Source organism: Triturus cristatus, chromosome 9 (assembly GCF_964204655.1).
Source record: "Triturus cristatus chromosome 9, aTriCri1.1, whole genome shotgun sequence".
NCBI lineage: Eukaryota > Metazoa > Chordata > Amphibia > Caudata > Salamandridae > Triturus > Triturus cristatus.
The window spans coordinates 838,822,340-838,842,599 of NC_140592.1; the positions used below are offsets into that span (position 1 = coordinate 838,822,340).

Consider the following 20,260-nt stretch of genomic DNA (forward strand, 5'->3'; position numbering starts at 1 on the left):
TCTAAATACTGGGGGACTGGATATAAACATGAATCCCGGGTTCCCCAAAAACAGATTTGCCCCACTGGAACCCTCGGATGAGACAGAAAGCGACGACAAGCGCTTGCCAAAATCCCTTGATTGGGATTGAAGGGAGTCAAATCAGGCAAGATCCAAGAGAGGAGCTAAGGATATCCACTACAGACCACAACTCAGAGGCTCAAGCCTCTACAGATGTGTTATTAGTTACCCTACTTACAGAAATTAGGGAAAAATTTGCGGTCTCAGAAGTTAATCCATCAAAAATCCAAGCAGCTTGCGAAACGCTGGAGACAAAAATGAATGAGATAACGGAGAGAGTGGGAACTATGGAAACAGTTCTGGATGACCTCATGAAACAAGTAGAAGATAATTCCTTGTAAATCGTAAGGCTAAAAAATTGTGATAAAGAATTGCGAGATAAGCTAGAAAGCATGGAAAACAACGCAAGAAGGAATAATATAAAAATATTGAACGTCCCAGAGGAAGTTGAGGGAACAGACATAAGTTCTTTCATTATTAACCTTCTTAAAGAATTGCATTCGGATATTGAAAGGTTGACCCTCAAGGACGATATACAGAGAGTACACGATATACAGGGACCCATACTCAAAGAGACCAGGAAAAAAAACCCGAAAAGAATTTCTGTCAACTTTAAGACCTATCTAATAAAGGAAACCTTTTTGGCTGAGGGCTTAAAAGTAAGAGTTTACAACAGAGGGGACTGGTCGCTCCGAGTTAGATCAGATATTTCTCGCACAACACAAGATAAACAGTGGGAATTAAGAAAATGTATTCAAGAACTAAGAGGTCTAGGCGCCACAGCAAACCTACGATTTCCAGCTACTTTAACGGTGATGTGGAATAATAAAATGTTTCATTTTAAAGACCCCTCTGATGTTAATTCCCTTATCACCGAAATCAAAGGTACATCCAAATGAGAATTGTTTAATATTCAATAATTCAAAATTCTGCCGAGCTGGAGAAAGAGCCCGAAAGCAGAGGTAGCAGAGGTAGTCCAGGTACACCTCTAGTATCAAGGCAGGGTTCCCCAGGGTGGAGGGATGGGATGAAAGGGGAGGGGTGGGTCACAAATGAAAATTTATGTTTTTACACAAGGTGGGGGAGCATTTGGGAAAAAATTTAAAAACAATTGTCCTCATTTATAAACATTAATCAATTACTCCGGACTGATCTGGATAAGAGTTCTACCTCAATAGCCTTATTAATCATAGGTAACACACACAGGTCCGTTTCTTTCCAATGACAGATGTAGGCAGGACAGAACAAATAAAGAGTTTGAAAATGATGTCATGGAATATAAATGGTCTTAGGGTCCCTTCTAGAAGAAAAAAAATCCTAGAATACCTAAAACTCGTAGATAGCAATGTGTTTTTTATTCAAGAATCACATTTGCTTAAGGAGGAATGGGAGTCCATTTTAAAAAGCCCAAAAAGGATAGAACAATGCTTTTGCACTACCCAAACCTGTACAATAAAAGGGGTTGCTCTTCTGTTAAAAAAAAAAACGTCAACGCAATATTGGGGGATTCCATGGTTGATCATTTAGGGAGGTAGACAATATGCAGGATTAAAATTAATGGTATATGGTTGAACTTTGTAGGATATTACGGCCCAAACTTAGATGACCCGGCCCCACTATATACCCTACTTCTACAAATAATCAACATGAATGACCCTATCATAATTGGTGGAGACTTTAATCTAGTTTTGGACCCTAGTCAGGAAACAACTTCAAACAGAGCAACGGAAAAACATATGAAAGCAGCCTTGAAACAGCTAATGTCAGATATAGGACTCTCTGATATTTGGAGAAAGATGAGCCCTAAGAAAGGAACGGCAGGGGGTAATGTACGTTTCATAATAAGAAGTGAGGACATCGTTCCAGGACCGATTTTTTTCTGGTTGATGCTGCAACAGCAAAAAACACCATAAGGTCAGTCATGTCCCTGAACACATGTCCGATCACTCGGCGGTGCTTCTGGAAATTGCGGTTGTTAAGAGACAGTCACCTCGTAGATGGACCTTAAATCGATCACTACTGTTGGAGAATACAGTTATTGAAAAATTGAAAATGGCAACAAAGGAGTTTTTTTAATTTAACCTTAATTCTGCTCATCTTAATACGGTATGGGATTCATTTAAGGCGTTCCTAAGAGGTATCTTAACAACTTTTTCTATTGCCCATACTAAGTAAACGAGGAGGGAGATCAAGACCTTAGAAACAGAAATACATACATACCAAGAGGAGCTAGAAAAAATGCCTGGTAACCTAAACATTTTACGGAACTTAACAGCAGCAAAGCATAAGCTTGCGGATTATTTAGGAGCTATCGTTAAAAAAAGGTGGGAAGCTAGTAGGTTTTCACATCATGACTACGGGGAGGGGTGTGGCAAGCTTCTCGCTTGGAAAACAAAAGCTGACCAGTACAGAAATTAGATAAAGAATCTCAGATGCCCGAAATACTGGTAGTATTATTTCAGAGGACTCAGGGATTAAAGAGGCCTTTGTCCAATTCTTTTAAAATCTATATACAGAAGAGTTGACATTAAACAAACCAGACAAATTAGACTATCTTTTAAATTTGGATTTACCATCCCTCCAGAACAAAGAGAAAATGTATCTAAACCGCCCGATAACTTCAGAGGAGGTCCTCCAAACTATCAGGACTCTAAAGAAAGGAAAGGCCACCGGCCCTGATTCAATCCCTAATGAGATCTATGTCATCTTAGAAGAAGAGCTTGCCCCCTTTCTTACTCAGTTGTTCAATTCGCTTTTTACAGTAGGTCAAGGACTCCCACTGTCATGGGATGATGCAACTATAACTATTCTACTTAAACCTAACAAGAACCCGAGATCGTGTGAATCCTACATGCCTATCTCTCTTCTAAATAGTGATCACAAATTGTATACTCAGATAATAACTAAGCACCTGGACAAGGTTATAGGATCACTAATACACTCAGACCAGAAAGGTTTCATGAAAGAGAGGCAGCTCTTTGAATTAACGTATGATCTAATCGGAGCAATAGACATGGCTCAAACATATCAAATTCCTTTAGAAGTAATGACTTTTGATGCTGCTAAGGCATTTGACCGTGTCAGCTGGCCATTTCTTTTCCAAATGATTCGACGTCTTAACCTAGGGGAAACCTTTTTAACAACAGTTAATGCTATCTATAAAAATCCATCTGCTAAAATCCTTGTTAACGGTAATCTTACTAGGTCAATAAAAATAAGTTGGGGCACCAGGCAGGTCTGCCCCAGTCTTCTCTTCTTTTCAATATATATATCGAACCGCTGGTGTGTAAACTAAGAGCTTGTCAGAATATCATTCCTTTTAGGTGTAACGGATGGGAAAAGAAAATCTGATTATATGCCGATGACCTTATGATACTAACAGGAAATTTAGAACAATCATTTTAGGTGATATGGGATCAATTGGAGTGCTTCGGAAAGGTTTCCGGATACATGATTAATCAACAAAAGACAGAACTGATGAAATGGAACATACAATACGGGAGTGACATCATCAAAAGGAAAATTAGATATTTAGGGGTTCAAATAGTCCATGATATTGATAAAATATCCCAAGTTAATTTTGAAAAAGTAACTAAGACGGTCAAATCAAAGTTGCAATCGTGGAGTGCCCTTTCACTTTCTTTTCTGGGTAAATCTAATCTCCCAAAAATGGCAATTCTGCCTAAATTCACTTTTTTGTTCAATATAATTCCATTAGAATTCCTGAAGGTGTGGTTTAAGAAGGTACAGGGGCTTTTCTCTAGTTTTATCTGGGGTAATAAAAGCACAAGAGTAGCCCTGAAGAAAGTCAGTCCATGGAGGAATTGCTACCCCAGACTTATATTTGTATTACTGCACTTTCCATTTAAAACATTTCCGGCAATTATTGATGTAAAGCTCAATCTTTTCTCCACTTTTTAAGGCCTTTACGACCAGCTTCTCTCATCAGGCAGGTTTTTTTCTCTTAAAGTTTGGACAGCCAAGATTTTTCAAGAAGATGAGACTGAAGATCTTGGGGGCGGCAGTCAAACTCTGGGTTCAAGTGAGAAAACTTTTTAAAATCCCATAGTTTAGTGATGCAGCACCAATCTGGGACTCTCCAGGCACTCCGGCTTGTTTGGAGGATGCCCTCGCCATTCCACTTAGATCTTGCGGTATCCACACCTGGGGACAACTCATAGTGGACTCTGAACTAATTTCTTGGCAGCACTTTTCCCTGATTTGCGAGCATTCGGTTTCAAAATGTAAGCATCTCCAACTGTCAAGCTGGGTAAACAACGTGAAAAGAAGTCGCAGAGTGGTATTGGCTGCTAATTCAAAGTGGAGAAGATACGAATACTGCCTACACAGAGATCTGGAAGAGGGACCTGCCAGATGTCGATCTCGAAAAATTGGGGCAAGTATCAATGTCTCTTTAATGGTCATGTGTTAAATCTGCACCCTTAAAGAAGAACCATCTATTCACAGTACACAAAGCATACTGGACTCCACAGAATATATAAAAAATGGGAAGTTGTGCGATAAAGAAATGCTCGAAGTGTGGAGAAGATAGCGCCAACGAGATCCATATGTTTTGGCGGTGTCCCTCAATCCAGGCTTTCTGGCAGAAAGTGGGTAAGACCATATCAAATATTATGGGTCAGGAGATAAAGCTAAATATTCTTTCTATAATCTTTGGGGTGTTACCAGAGGATTCTTATAACCAAATTTTAACAAAAAATCATAAAGCTCTTATTTTTGCACTAATTCTCCTTGCACGACGGGAACTGTGTATCAAATGGACCCTTTCCAACGAAAGAGGAATGGATTTATTCTATCCAGAGGGTATCTTTACTAGATCGTTCAGGCAAACAGGTCAAGAAAACAAAATACTAGGAAATCTAGGATGACTGGCGTAAGAAAAACTCCAAGGTAAAAACACATTAGTAAGCATCACATACTTAATACTGCACTTAGGGTTCTTCTCATTCTTTTTTTGGTTTTACATTAAAGTGCTTCTTCTATTCTATCTTTTCACTTATTATTCGCTATTTTTTCTTTCTCTTCACCTTGTCTTCAGTTTTTCTGTTATATGATCTAGCGATTATAGATATGCTAAGGAGGCTGCTTTGGTGGTTGGGCCACTAAAAACAAAAAAAAAAGCATCGGTTTAAATTCTAAGATTTGGTGTTAACCTAAACCAACAGGCCAAGTGTTGACCCAGAGATAAAATCTCTCTCTCTCTCCCTTGTGGAGTGACTGGGTATTAACAATATCTGCTCAAGGGTTCGGTCTTTACACTTTCTCTTGGAAATTAAAGCATCATTTGCATAAATTAGGACAAAAAAAAAAAGAGTGCCCGAGTCTCATCAGAGACAGAGGGGAGAAGGCGCGAGACCGAATCCCAAAACAAGTAAGAAAAATGGCCTGAAAGACATGCAGTATAAAGAGACCGCATAGCCAAGCTGGTGGCAGAAATGAGATATCGACCAAGAAAATCAAGATTTTTAGATTCCCTGTCTGGAGGGACATTAGGCATGGCGCCAATGTTGGGGGGGCTTATTGTAGCAGCTTGGACCACAAAGCTGAGCGGAATAGGCTTCCAGTAAATGCAAGGCTGGTCCCCAGGGGCAGGATGGTGCCTAAGAGCTATTGACTGGTCCACGGTGGCCCTTGAAATGGGTTTAGTTTAAGTGCCCAACAGAATATCAAAGAGGTTTTTACAGAAAGGGAGCACAGGTTCAGTCCTCATCTGGCCCTGATGAAGCACCCCGAGTAGGGGATCAATTGCCACCTCCACAGAAGGAAGATGCAGCCCCAGAACAACGGCAACTCTCTGCAAAAGGTAAGCAAAACCCGAGCTAGCCTCCGAAGCGACTCTAGGAGGAGAAAACAAGCCATAGGATGGGAAAGAATCAAGGTCACTAGCCTCACCAAGGTCAGACACTCAATGAAACTCCAGGGGAGGTTTGAGGAATGTCAGTTGTCATCACTGACCTCACCAAAATCCCTGTGCCCCAAGGGGAAAACAGCATGGGCTACTCCAGGTTTCCAGGTTCCAGGTTTAATGTCTTTATTTCGATAATAAAATCATAAAAGACAGCAAAATTAACGCATACAGTTTGAACCATGCTTTTCAATCACCATATACTGTCCAGTTTACAAATATTTTTTACACACAATAAAAGCTATACATTTAAAAAACCCTTGTTAAGCATCCCATTTGTATTTAGACAATCCATCTATATAAATTTTTAAAAGCATAAAATCAGTCGATAAAAACCATCTTAAAATACTATACGATGTCCATCTTTGGAATGAAAGTTTTAAATACAATTCGGATGAGCAATCATTTCTATCGGTTTGTTAGCTCTAATAATCCAAACCCAGCCAAGGAATTTCGCTGTGCTCACCACAAACAACTCTGAGGTATTGGTCTTCAATGCCCGAATGGCCTCCACAGACCTACTGCAAGTAAGACGTTGGAACAGAGGTTTTATCCATTTTCTACGTGGGTCTTTATACATGGGACAGGCAAATAAAAGGTGGCCCTCAGTCTCCTTATGGCCAGGACACCATTTGCAAAATTCGGTTGCTCCAGTACCCCAATTTTTAGTAAATGAATTCAAGGGCAGAGACCCCACCCGAAACTGATGGTAGAGTTTCTTGTCAAGGGGTCTGGTAATGATATCCCAGTAGTTCTCACGGGAAGGATCCAACTTATTAGCCAGGAACCTTCCTGTTAAACTTGTAGAACTAGAAGCGGACACTAGGGTTTGCCGAACTGAGGCCCAGTACGATGCTTTAAATTCTTGTTTGGTGGGAAACACATTGGTTCCTGGAGACACCCACAGCTGTTCCAATCCCATTTCCACCAGAATGGTTTTTACCATGCGTAGCCATGGAATTCTCCCGGAGCCCTCAATGGACCTAACTTCTAGAAGTTCATTAGCAAATATGGCTAGGTCGGGAGAAGACCAAATCCGTCTCCAAAGGGCTACCAATCTAAACCTCGCCATCTCATTTATTGGATTACATCCTAAGTCCAAACAAAGGGGTATAGATGGAGTTGATTGCGGTAGCCCCACTAAACTCCGCAAGAACTTGCACTGTGCTTTGAACAGACTAGAAAGGTCCATATACGCCCAGAGATCTGCTCCATATAAAATAGCAGCGTTAATCCTTGCGTCATAAATTTTTAGCGCTGGGAGCACACGTTTAGTGATGGATCTCCTTTGTTCCCTAAGGAGACAGCCAGTTAGGCGGGCCAGTTTAAGCTGCTGTTCGACAACCTGCTCCTTCCATCGCAGGCGAAAGTCTAGGGTAACCCCTAGGTAGGTCATATGATCTACTTGTTCCAAGTTAGCCCCACCCATCCTTACCGAGCTCCTAACCGAAGTGTTCTTAGTGAAAACCATGAACTTAGTTTTGCCCACGTTTACCTTCAAATCATTGATGACACAGAACTCCTCAAAGCGGTTCAGAGCCCGCTGTAAACCGCTTCTAGTCTTAGAGAGGAGCAGAGTGTCATCAGCGAAGATAAGCATGGGGAACTTCTTCCCAGCCAGGGAGGGAGCATCAGTCGGGAAGGCCTTGAAAAAATTTACTACCTGGTCAATAAATAACAGGAAGAGTGTGGGTGCCAGGACACACCCCTGACGAACCCCACGTGTTACTGGAAAACTGTTCGTCACTTGTCCTTGACCTCCCCACCGGACCCTTGCAAAATTGTCCTCATGCAGTTTAACAATTAAATCCAATAGTTCCAAGGGCAAACCCAAGTCTCTCAAGACACGCCACAGTTTAGCCCTCGGGACCATGTCAAAAGCCGCCTTTAGATCAATAAAAGCGGCGAAAATTTTTCCCCCGCCCAACAGCACCACCTTCCAGTAAATCAGACAAAGTCTAAACACCTGGTCAATGGTGCTGATACCAGATCTGAAGCCTGCTTGCATGGGAGACAAAATGCCCTCAGAGACCATCCAGCCCTGAACTCTACCTAAGACCATTCGTGCAATGACCTTTTGAAGAGAATCAATAAGGCTGATCGGGCGATAGTTGCCCGGATTAGACCGATCTCCTTTTTTGTGGATTGGAAGGATCTCAGCCCCCTTCCAGCTCTTTGGGATTCTAGCTCCTTTAGCGATTGCATTGGCTAACCTGGTAATGTACGGTACCCAAAGTTCTTGGTTGGCTTTAAACAAGTCAGCGGGGATTAGGTCCATCCCCGGTGCTTTCCCCCGCTGAGTCAAACCCAGGGCCAATTCGGTTTCTTGTTCTGAGAAGATCAGGACCCCACCATGATCAAACAGTGTATACTCATTACTCAACATGGTGGAGGATTCCGAGATCTCAGACCTAAATTGGGCAGCATAAAAATCCACCCAAGTTCCGGGGGAGACATGATTTGTAGGCGTTTTCGAATCTGGGTCTCTGCCCCACTTTACAAGTTCCCAGAATTTAGTCTGGTTATTGGATGTAGATGCATCCAGGAGATCGGACCAGTGCCTATCTTCCCACTCTCTTTTAGCATCCCACTGAGTTTTTTTATACTGTACCCTAGCTAACTTGACATCACTCATAACCCGAGACTTAACCGCTTTAACTAGTTGGCTATAGGCCTCCCTACATTTCCCGTTGTACCATTTCTGACGGGACCCACGTTTTTTAGGCGGGCCTTCTAAGCATGGACAGGATAAAAGGGATTTAAGCTGCTCAAAACAGCATTTGTGAGTCTCGGTAACATAATCGATGCCAACCCCCTCAAACACATTGGGCATGAGTTCATTCACCGTGTTGGTGACCAAATTATTAATACTTTCAAGGAGGGAGGCATCACCCCCCAACCTAGACCATTTCAGCCTTCTTCTGTCATTGGACAAGGTGACATCTCCAATCCTAAATGTATCTGGATTCCTCAATCTATTTGAGCCCGGGAACCTTAAACTAAGCGACAAAGGATTGTGGTCGCTTTCTGGGCGGGATACCACTTCCATGTCGATCATATATTGCCAGAATTCCAACTTTAGCAAAATATAATCTATACGGCTTTTCCTTAAGCCATTATCATAGGTATCGCAGGCACATTGGTCTGATAAGGAGCGGCCATTAGCTGCCCTTAAGCCCCTATTCAAGCATAATGCCATCCAGTTCAAAGCAGCCTCAGTCCCTTTGGCAATTTTATCAATAGATAAGTCCGGAATATTCCAGACTGCATCCTCAGTGGACCCCCAACTGTCCCCAGCTGCCTGAAGCGGCTCAAAGGTGCAGTTCAAATCACCCGCTAGGACAAAAAAATTGTCACTTCCTAACCCATCGAGATACCTGTCCACTACATCAACAATACCAGGACAGCGGCCTCCAGGTAGGCCTCGTGCATAGATGTTAATAATAATCAAATCCCGATGGACAGCTTTACTCATTTTAATACCCAGGAGGTCCTGATGTTCTACAAATATTTCAGACAGGGGGACTCCCAAAGCCTGCTTCACCCAAATCAATAGGCCCCCTGAAGCGCGCCCTTTACTACCACTGATTGCGGGTTTGGAGAAATTAATAAACCCAACCCTGTGGATTGGGACCGTTGCCCAAGTTTCCTGAAGTAATATGATATCAAAAGTATCTATAAATTCCAACCACTCCTCTGAGAGTAGCCATCCCTTAATCCCAGCCACATTCCAGGAAGCTACCTTTAATATATCGTGTGGAGTTGTTACATTACTTTTAGATAATTGAGCCATTGGCACAGTGGAGGCTTGGTTCTCCACTGCCTTCACAGGTTCTGCCCGTATCTCGAAACTGGAAGTCATACATACACTATCCACCGCCGCAATTTCCTCTAAAATATCCTCAGCAGTCGCTTCGACCGTCCCCCCCATAAGATTTAGCATTGGGCCCCCCTCTTCGACGAACCCCATAGAAGATTCCACCCTTTCGGGCCTGGTTACTACATCCCTACAACACTCAACAGTGCTGTTCACCTTACTTGGTAGGTGTAGTCAATCGACAGCCTCAAGGTCGGAAAGGGGGCCGTAACGATTGAAAAGTAGAGGGTATTGGGGGCGGTAAGGTGATCTAACAATTGGACGCCTCCTGTCTAGTAATCTCTTAGGTGGGGGGCCGGGTGGAAGTTTAGAATGTCTTTCGGGGTAAAAATAAGCAAGGTCCAGTGTTTGAACATCCCCCATTCTTGCAAACCTTGCTTCCCTTCGAATGGACTCTACCACCCAGGGATCCTTAAACGATACCAAAATGCAATCACCCTCTAAGTCTTTGGTCCCAAAACCCACCCAATCTACTCTCCTTACTAATAGGATTTCAGTTGAAGTTGATGGCGGGAGGGGGCGATTTTTATTGAGCCAGAATACTACTTTATTACGTAAGTCCCTGTCTGTCTCATTAACACCCTCCTTAACGGGTGCTGCCCCGGTTAACACAATAGTATATTGATTTGCTTCTGGGGGTAAGTCAGTACGGAGATAAGCACACTTAGCATTGTTTCCCCCAGTATGGGTAGTGGGATTACGATTAGTAGCTGGCTTTCCTAGAGAAGGCTGGGATAGGGTGCTATGTGCAACATTTTCCCTGTCATCCGTCCTGCCTGTTTGTGCTCGTTGCGCTGTTATCATGGAGGTGACTTTACTAGATTCCTGCGCCAAGGTGCCAACACCAACAGTGCTAACATTGTCCCTGGAACCCACCTGTGCTGGAGACTTGGTTACTACAGCCCCCGTTGCTTTACCAAGGCTAACATTGTCTGTACACTTAATTGGATTTGCCTGAGAAGTAGAAGCCCCCATAACTATAGAGGGGACGGATAGCTTATGAAGTAGGTTCATGTTCATATTCGCGGCAGACTCCAAAGCATCAATTTTGATGGTCATCAGCCTGGTTTGCTCCAGGACGGGGAGCAGGAGGGTTTTAATCATGGCCTCCATTTTTGCCAACAGGATTTCGTCACTATTAAGACAAGTAGGGCAAGGATCTGATGAACCAATAGAGGTTAGAGTGGGGCATAATACATTTGGAAGTACCGGGGGGGGGGTTGCATAGCAGTGGGCAGCAACGAACCAGCTGCACAAGTACTATTAGAAACATTTAATTTAAACAGCTTCTGTGCTCTCCCCCCATGATTGCTCAGAATATTTTTCCTTTTACAGTCTTTTTTTCTAAAAGAATCAATTGCTTCCGGTGGATTCGACACCAAATTAATGATTGTGTCCACTCTATCTGTGCCTCTATCTTGGGCCCCACTATGCTGGATATCATCTAAACTCAAATCAGTATTGTCTGGAGAATGTAGGGAACCCACCCCTTCTCCCTCAGCATGCATTAGTGCCTCCGTCGTTATTGAATGTGAACAATTAGACGGGACTTGGGCCACAGGGCTAGAAATAGTAGCAAGGGCACCTAAAGAGGAGCGCTTACCACTAACTAAGTATAGGGAAAGCCTTTTCTTAGTCAATGCTATTTCTTTTTCTAAAATCCCAGTAGCTCAAATTATAAAAGCATCAAGCGGACCAGAAACTATTCCCTTAGAAGTTTGCAGTTGAACTGTGCGATCCTTACCGGACCTTAGAGGCATATTAAGTTATATTGAGACAAGCAGTGCCTATAACAAACCCCAATCTGTATTAATAGGTAGATGCCCTCTGCGATAAAAAACACAATGAAATGGGATGAAAACCCAATAATTGTGGACAAGCCCAACCTCGTCCAATCGCGGACGGCCACAGACTAGTCCCAGACCAATCCCGTGTGGTCAACGTTGACCTTGTTAACAAGGTAGAAAATGATCATTGGCTACTCTGCCTTTACGATCATTAAATAGCATAACAAGAGTCAGAAAAAGCAATTTATCCTAGAAGGGCCGACTGCCACCGTGCCCAACAGATAATCCACAGGGGAAACTGAGTTAGCAACCAAGAGTAGTACAAACAATCCGTTAGGAAGCAAAGTCCACAGTACCTTGGGGTGACCGCTGATGGAGTAGCACAACTTAGAAGGGTTGCCCCGCCCCGTCCAGCTCCGGTCAGTGACGGGCAAGGACGGGCCCGCCCTTGGCCCGAAATTGGTCGAAATTGAAGCGTCCCGCGCTGCGGTGACACCTGGCAGCCTATGTAGTAGTCCGGCGCTGCCAGGTGTCGTCACCGCGAGCGCCGCTCTCCAGGGAAGCCGGGAAATGGAGTTCCGGTGCGCCGTTCCCCTCACGGCGGTGGCGGAGGCGTCCATGAGCAGAGCGAAGGCAAGAGAGGAGAAATATCCCCGCTGGACTGGCCGTTCCCCTCACGGCATGTAGGTCAACAAGGCAGCAGGCAGGTCGAAATTGAAGCGTCCCGCGCTGCGGTGACACCTGGCAGCCTATGTAGTAGTCTGGCGCTGCCAGGTGTCGTCACCGCGAGCGCCGCTCTCGAGGGAAGCCGGGAAATGGAGTTCCGGTGCGCCGTTCCCCTCACGGCGGTGGCGGAGGCGTCCGCGAGCAGAGCGAAGGCAAGAGAGGAGAAATATCCCCGTTGGACTGGCCGTTCCCCTCACGGCAGGTAGGTCAACAAGGCAGCAGGCAGGTCGAAATTGAAGCGTCCCGCGCTGCGGTGACACCTGGCAGCCTATGTAGTAGTCCGGCGCTGCCAGGTGTCGTCACCGCGAGCGCCGCTCTCCAGGGAAGCCGGGAAATGGAGTTCCGGTGCGCCGTTCCCCTCACGGCGGTGGCGGAGGCGTCCGCGAGCAGAGCGAAGGCAAGAGAGGAGAAATATCCCCGCTGGACTGGCCGTTCCCCTCACTGCAGGTAGGTCAACAAGGCAGCAGGCAGGTCGAAATTGAAGCATCCTTGTGTAACTTAACTGCTGCTCATACAAAGCGCTCCAATACCTTCGGGTCGAGTTCCTAATAAAACTGCAACCTGCAGATTGTTTTTGTTTTCACCGGCCCGACACGAAAGCTGTTGATTGCCACTGCTTTCGACATACCGTTTTGTATAGGTTTACCTAAAAAGGTTCCCTTTACTTTCACATTGCTTTTCGTTAGCAATAAGCTAGCGTGTCTGCGAGTTTGTACTAAGGACGCTGCAGATCTCAAGGACCCAACACAAAGGACAGGGGAGAACAGAACACGCTGCTTTCGTCAAAAGAAACCGAAGCAATTGCGAAACTCACCACCAAAGGCAGCCATGGGCTACTCTGAAAGCAGAGGAAGGTAGCCCAAAAATAACTGTTCCTCCGACGCTGTTCCCGACGTCGACAGGCGTTGAAGAGGCGACACCTTGGCATCGGGGAGGAGACAAAGTAGCAGCAATCAGTGCATTCGAAGCCGAAGGCGGCGCCGCCAGATCCAACACTGGTGTTCCAGGTGGGAACCCTAAAGGACTGTGCACCGGAGTCGATAAGGGTTCGATCACGGATTCAGATGGCCTCCATGACACTGAGGGAGGCCCCACCAGTTTGGAGTCAGTCAAAGCTTCACTGACCTCCTGGGGCTGAGGTGCCCACCAGAGGGAAGCTGAGAACCAAAAATAGCATGAAGGTTGAGATAGTATTCCCTCATCTGAGCCAGAGTCACCTCGGCGCTGGGAAACAACGGAAGGCACAGGACATAATTCTCGAAATTGGAGGAATAGGAGTCGTGGTAGGGACACCGCACGTACCCGGCAAAGTCGAAGAAGGCCACGCCATCAACTGCCTATGGCGTGACTTACCAGCAGACAGCGAGGACGGAGGACTTTGTGAGCTGGCCGTTGAGCGGTCTCTGGAGGGAGAAGAGGACCGCGACCGACGAGGGACCTTGGACTACTGCGCCCCCTAAGAGTGTCATGTGACGCTCCTGCAATGCCAACAGCTGAAGACAAATGCCAAACCATTCAGAGTCAAGGTGCACCGCTAGACACCACATGCAAATAGAATGAGGGTGTGGGGTTGACATCATAGTTAATAGGACCCCCAAAAAATTCAGAAAAATTTAACTATTTAATTGGCAACATCGAGAAGTCTAAAAATTGCCAGATTTACCTCTCTCTGGATCCATGTGGAAGCGCAGAAAGAAAGAAACTGACGTCAGCGCATCAGGGGAGGGCTTATATTGACTTTGCCGATGTCACATCTGGTGGACGACATAGTTATGGAGTCGCTCGCTACCCTCTACCGACGCGCAGAGGTACTGCTTTCGAAAAGTTTCTGCATCCGGTCTGGCGCCAGGGTATAATTCTAAGGTAAGGAATCTGCAGCTAGACGTCTCTATCAGGTATAGGAAACGTGGTAAAAAAATAAATGATTTTTGATTCTTTGCATGTTCCTAAAAGCTGGGAAGATAGTGACTTTAACCCATTAAACAGCTCGTTGATTCCATTTTTATGAAAAAGAGACTTATCCAGAGCACTATTTTCCTAATATTCTCAAAAAATTCAAAATGTAGCTATATTTTGGCCATTGTATCTGTCCCCTACAGGAGAATCCACAAATTCTGGGTACCTTTAGAATCCCCAGGATGCTGGAAAAAAGAACACAAATTGGGTGTGGATAGCTTATTTGGATAAAAAGTTATGGAGGCCTCAGCACGAACTACCACAAATAGCCAAAAAAAAAGGCGGAGCACTGAGGGTGAAAAAGCTTAGGATCAAAAAGGATAAATCTTTAAATTTGCATATCTCCTTCTACTGATTGAATTTTTGTTGTTTTAGTGTCAAATAATGTATTAAATTGTACAGTTTCTTTCTAAATTATTATGGTATTTTTCTTGTGCTGTGATTTCACTTTATTACTGTTTGTATGCTTGCATGCATACTTTACACATTGCCCTTAAGTTAAGCCTGACTGTGTTTGTGCCAAGCTACCAGAGGGTTAAGCACAGTTTAATTTAGTGACTTTTTGTGGTTCGCCATGACCACGACTGCGGCTTTTGCTTGAATAGGGTTTCACGCTCCTGACAACTCAATTTCTCTCAATGCTCAATTGAGATAGAAGGATTGGGCAGAACCAAAGAACAGCCCTTCAGGGTCAGAAGTTACAAAAAAATGCTTTGCCTTCCTCTCTCTGATTGGAATTCGATGCATGAAGGCCCATAGATCATAGGGATGAGGGACTGTCTTTCGTGACACAGACACCATATAGAAATTTCATGCCGTTATTAGCATCAACAAGATAACTTAAAGCCCAAATCCTTAGGTGGAAGGGTATATCTGACATATTTTGCCACAGCACACGCATACATTGAGATAAGTATTCGGCAAAACTGAAGGAGAGCTCTTCAGTGTCAGAAGTAACAGAAGAAAATACTATACATCAGCCCATTAAAAGGGGGGGGAGGCAGCCACACTAGGTGGGACCATTGTGTACAGGAAGTACTGAATGTCATCAGCATTCTGAAACTGCTACATTTTACAAAATAATAAAGAAGACATATTTAAAGTACGACCAAATTCACAGTGTTGTATTGTATTAAATTATGCAAATCCTAATGAAGGACATCTGATCTGAACTGCAGTATGTCATAAGATATCCACATCACTCATATTTTTAGGAGCATTCAAGCACATGCAAGCCCGATGCATTCCCTCTAAAAACAGACTGAGATGACTGACTTTATAAAAAGTTCTGACTGATAGGTGGGTGTAGTTTTCCACAGAATGCTACTTGATTCGCACCAAAGGCCACACACCAGTAAAGTGACAAAGCTTTGCCAGTAGTACTGTACATCAGCCCATTAAAAACGTGGGAGGGTAGACACAATTGGTGGGACCATTGTGTACCGGAAGCATTGAACGTCATCTGCAGGCAGCTGGCTCACACTATCATCCAATATACTTAAACCACTTTTGGGACAAAGCAGAGTTAGTTAGGTATGTCTGGAGAATCATCTAGCACGAAAGTTTCAGGAGCTCAGAAACATACTGCATTAAGTAGTCCTTTGTGAAAGGACAATGCAATCCTACAGCCTAGAACAGAATGCAGACTATCAAACTGACAAACCCCAGTCCATCCTAAGAAACCTGTATCCTGAAAAACCGGCAGCAACAGGTCCAGGCTGAGAGGATTGTGACTTCAAACTTTCTTTATTTCATGATTATTATGATTAGATTGTGAACTCAACCATAAGAGCAACAAGAAGCAGCAGGAGATAGAAATTTGCTGTGGCTGAAATAACTTCAAGAACAAGAGTTGACAAGACTGCTTGCCAAAGATGCCCCATAGTTGTGGATTGTGCCTTCTTGCTCTGTGTCAGGCTTTCTTCAGGTCCTGGGACATCTGTTGACTATCGAGCAGTATACTTGGTGGGCACAGTCATTCATCACAGCTGTATCAGGGCCAATGCTACTAGTGAACTGCAAATGTTTCGCCATGCAATTATTTCTACACTTGACCACCAGCCACCACTATTTTATTCTCCATTTATAACAAATGAAATGCATACCTTTGATTCATAAGATTCTTCAGCGGGCTCTGCAAAGCCATCAGCTATAAGCAAATCTCGGATGTTCAATTCCTCTTGGTTTCCAGAATGGCGGTAAACATCTACATGCAGAACACTGTGAACAATTGAGTACACCTTAACAATAAGGGCACAACCATTAACCAGGGATGCAAATCTATGACTGGCTGCACGACTCCACTGTTCTCCACAGATCAGAGATGTGGCTGAGGGACGCATCTTGCAAATCTTAAATTCCAAAGCCTAAACAAAAAAAAAAAAAAAGAGAGACATTTCATCATATTAGTTAATGTACCTTTAGCTTTAGACTAATTTGATAAAACACAGCAACCACTTGTATGCTGACTTAATAAAATGGTATATTCAAAAATCCGTAAACCAAAAAGGGGGGGCACTGTTCCAGGGTTTGTGTATGCAATTAGTTTACACGTTGTCCTCACACTTAGGGGGACAAAAAAGAGAAACTGGGAAAGGAAGGAAGAGAGGTGTCAGGTCATGGGGTGGGGAGAGACACAACTTGTCTCTTGTAGCCCTCACACATCCCAGGGGATGTCATGCTTCATCATCGGGCAGTTGCTCCTCGTCGGGCCGGCGGTGCAATGCCCTACGGGTCCCCCGAAGGGTCTCTTTGACGGAGATCTTTTAGAGAGCTGCCGATGGGAGCATGTGGGTGTGTGGGTAACAGGTTGGGTGTGAGGGACAGTGCATGCGTGCAGTGCGAATAAAAATGCCTAAGGGTAGCCAAAAAAGTATTTAATGAAAAGGTACCCTTGGCAGAGTAAAACAACACATGGGTTAGGGGTTACCAGCATGGGCGTTATGTGCCCTAGGTAACTATGTTAAGGTCGACATGTTTCACGCCTGAAAATGGTCAAACGATCCTTGGCGTTTCTTCAGGACCAAGAGTGTAGGTGGAGCGTGGTGAGTGCACGAAAGTATGTGTTAAGGGTGGGGTAACAATGGCCCACTCGAAGTCTAGTAAGGGGGGGAAGAAAAGAAGAAGCCTACAGCTACTAGTCACTGGCTATCATAGATCCTAATAAGATCAATGCCCCCTTCGAATATGACCTGTGGAAACAGAAAAAGAAGAGATACAACACATAGGGGTCAGGATACAAAGTACTCTGTCCTCTGGTATGTTCGCCCTGCCAAGGAGGGTGCAGGGGAGGCAATCGAAAGTAATGGGGTGAGACAATGAGCACAAGTGATCTAAAAGAGCGATCTAAAAAAAATGTGTTTTGATCACCCAAGGGGTGGTTGTGTCACCAACCGTTACGGGGCGCAATGGACGGGGGAGGCAATTCAAACCCCAATCCACCAGGCAAAAGGGTGGTGCCCGGGCTCAAGGGATGAGAAACCTCCTCACAACATATGGAACGCCCCGGACCAGGTCGCGGCAGCAAGTAGAAAGCCCTTTAGGTGAAGCACGGGTAGAGACACGCACCAATTGTATACAGCGCCTCGTGGCCACACTTGGTATGATCCCAATATCGTAGTGTGGTGTCGGAGGCAAGGTGCACACCAGGTTAAGTCTCTAAACTAATTACTATGACCAGGAGCAAGAAAGCTGAGCTTGGGCACTGGACCAATAACAGGCTCCCGGTCCCCCCCCCCCCCCTCCATTTTTTTAATTGATACCTTGCACGGCGGCTCAGCCGAGGGACATTATTCTTACTATTTCTCTTATCCTTTTTTCGATACCCCCCTCCTCCACTTGAGACATGACGACTTTAACTATGGGGGACAACTTAGGTCTCAGCTTTGGTGAGGACATTGTGGCGGAAATTCTGAGAACTCCATCACTACTGGATAGTGACGGCAATACAGCGTCAACAAGCGCCCACGGCGACTGGAACTCGCTAGCTGCTCTAAAAAAACTGCAAGTCAAGATCGCTCTTCATGGCTCAGTATTGACCAAATACCTCCGAGCAAATGCGGCACCAAATGGCCTGTTGGTCCGCACAGCGCCCAGGATCTTTCTGGAAGATCTGATCTTTAGACGGGAATGGAGCCAAATAGCTTGGAAGTGTACTCGTGACTGGATTGTTCAGATAATCAGCACTGCTAAAAGACTCTCTGAAGCATTGATAATCAAAATCAATGTAGCAGAGAATGGCCTCAAAACCGGCATCAGCATTTCAGCATATAAAACCCGCTAAGCTGAAATCAACACAGAGATGGCAGACCACCGCGAATATCTTCTCAACCAAAAGATCACCAAGCTACAGAAAGACCTTAAAAAATATGACGGAGAAAAGATCTATCCTTACACAAAAGAGGATTTCCTGCCGACTGAGACCGAGGCTCTATCCGACGATGGCTCCTCCACATCAAACCAATCAGGACGATCCTCTTACAGCAACTCGAGCAATCAAAGCTGGGGCAGACGCCCTAACCAACAAGGCCTACTACCACCACCCCCCATGCCTCCGCTATACGGATACCCAATCCCACCATAACAACAACCAGGACCCATGTGGTATCCTCCATATAATGCACCTCATCCGGGGTTCCAACAGCCTTTCTTCCACAGCCCTCCTCCTCCTTTTCAGAACAGAGGCAGGGGCAGAGGAAGAAGAAGAGGGAACAAACAGGTTCAATGGCAGGACACAGACAACCAACAGAGGACAACAACAAGGAGCATGACGCATCCAAAAAATTAATCGTAAACCTCTCATCCAGGTCATTGAATCCGGATGAGACTGCAGCACTTGAAATGGGCTTGGGATTCGTTCCTACTCCAAAAGAGGACAACTTCCGGCTCAATGAAGAGTTACACCAACTCTTCCGAAAGGTCAGACTCAGGGCATTCTTCAATGACACAACTATACCTGAACAGGAAGACACCCGACTGAGGCCACCCTCTAGATTTACCCCTACTGCGGGGATGGTCCCTGTGGAAGTCCTTACCTTTGAAAAGGCGGTGCTTAAGGAGGCCAATCTTCTCAAACCACCCACCACCTTCAACAATATGCCTAGGAGACTACGAAACGCTGTCAATTCCCTTAAAAACGATCCGAATATCGTGATCAAACCAGCGGACAAAGGGGGAGCCACAGTGAACCTCGATACCAAGGACTACGAGCTGGAATGTGCACGACAACTCGACAATACAGAATATTACAAGATCCTTGACACTGATCCAACTGCGCGTCTACTTGGACGGATCCGCATCATGGTGAATGAGGCATCCACTGAGGGTTGGATCACAGCCAAAGAAGCGGCATTCCTTGTGAACAACACACCAAGGATGCCCTATTTCTATCTTCTGCCAAAAATTAACAAGGGTGTCACACCTTGTCCCGATCTCCTCATAGGATCTGGCATCAATTCACTTTTGGAACCTCTTAGCCAATTCAGTGATTTCTTTCAACGCCCCTTGGTTCAATAAACACCGGCGTACCTCAAAGACACCTGTGATGTTCTGAACCTCATCCAATTGATCAATGAAGAGAACACAGAGGACATCAATCTCTTGATCACCCTCGATGTCGAGGCATTATACACCAACATCCCCCAAGATGCCACCATCGAGGTCACCAATAACCTTCTGAGAGAATCCGAACTCGCTACCAACACGCCGGCGGAGTTCATAACAGCCCTCATCTCGATGGCCCTTACGAACAACTTTTTCAGGTACAAGTCCTCCATATACCACCAGGTTCAAGGTACCAGTATGGGGAGTGCCTTCGCTCCTAGTCTGGCAGGCCTGTACATGGCACATTTTGAGGCGACCTACATCTTCACTGACACGAACCCCTTCAATGAGAACCTTGTCACATGGAAACTCTACATCGACAACATT

General features: G+C 44.9%; 1 protein-coding gene and 1 long non-coding RNA gene across 2 annotated transcripts in view; one reads left to right on the forward strand and one right to left on the reverse strand.

Annotated features, from left to right (window-relative positions):
• TDRD9 (tudor domain containing 9) overlaps positions 1–20,260 on the reverse strand; it is a 2,714,501-nt gene that overhangs the window by 903,693 nt on the left and 1,790,548 nt on the right. The window contains exon 28 of the mRNA XM_085626273.1: positions 16,438–16,698. Within this exon, the coding sequence (XP_085482399.1) occupies positions 16,438–16,698 (261 nt within the window). The remainder of the gene's footprint in view (positions 1–16,437; positions 16,699–20,260) is intronic.
• LOC146798921 (uncharacterized) overlaps positions 1–20,260 on the forward strand; it is a 405,452-nt gene that overhangs the window by 295,021 nt on the left and 90,171 nt on the right. The gene's annotated exons all lie outside the window — the stretch shown is intronic.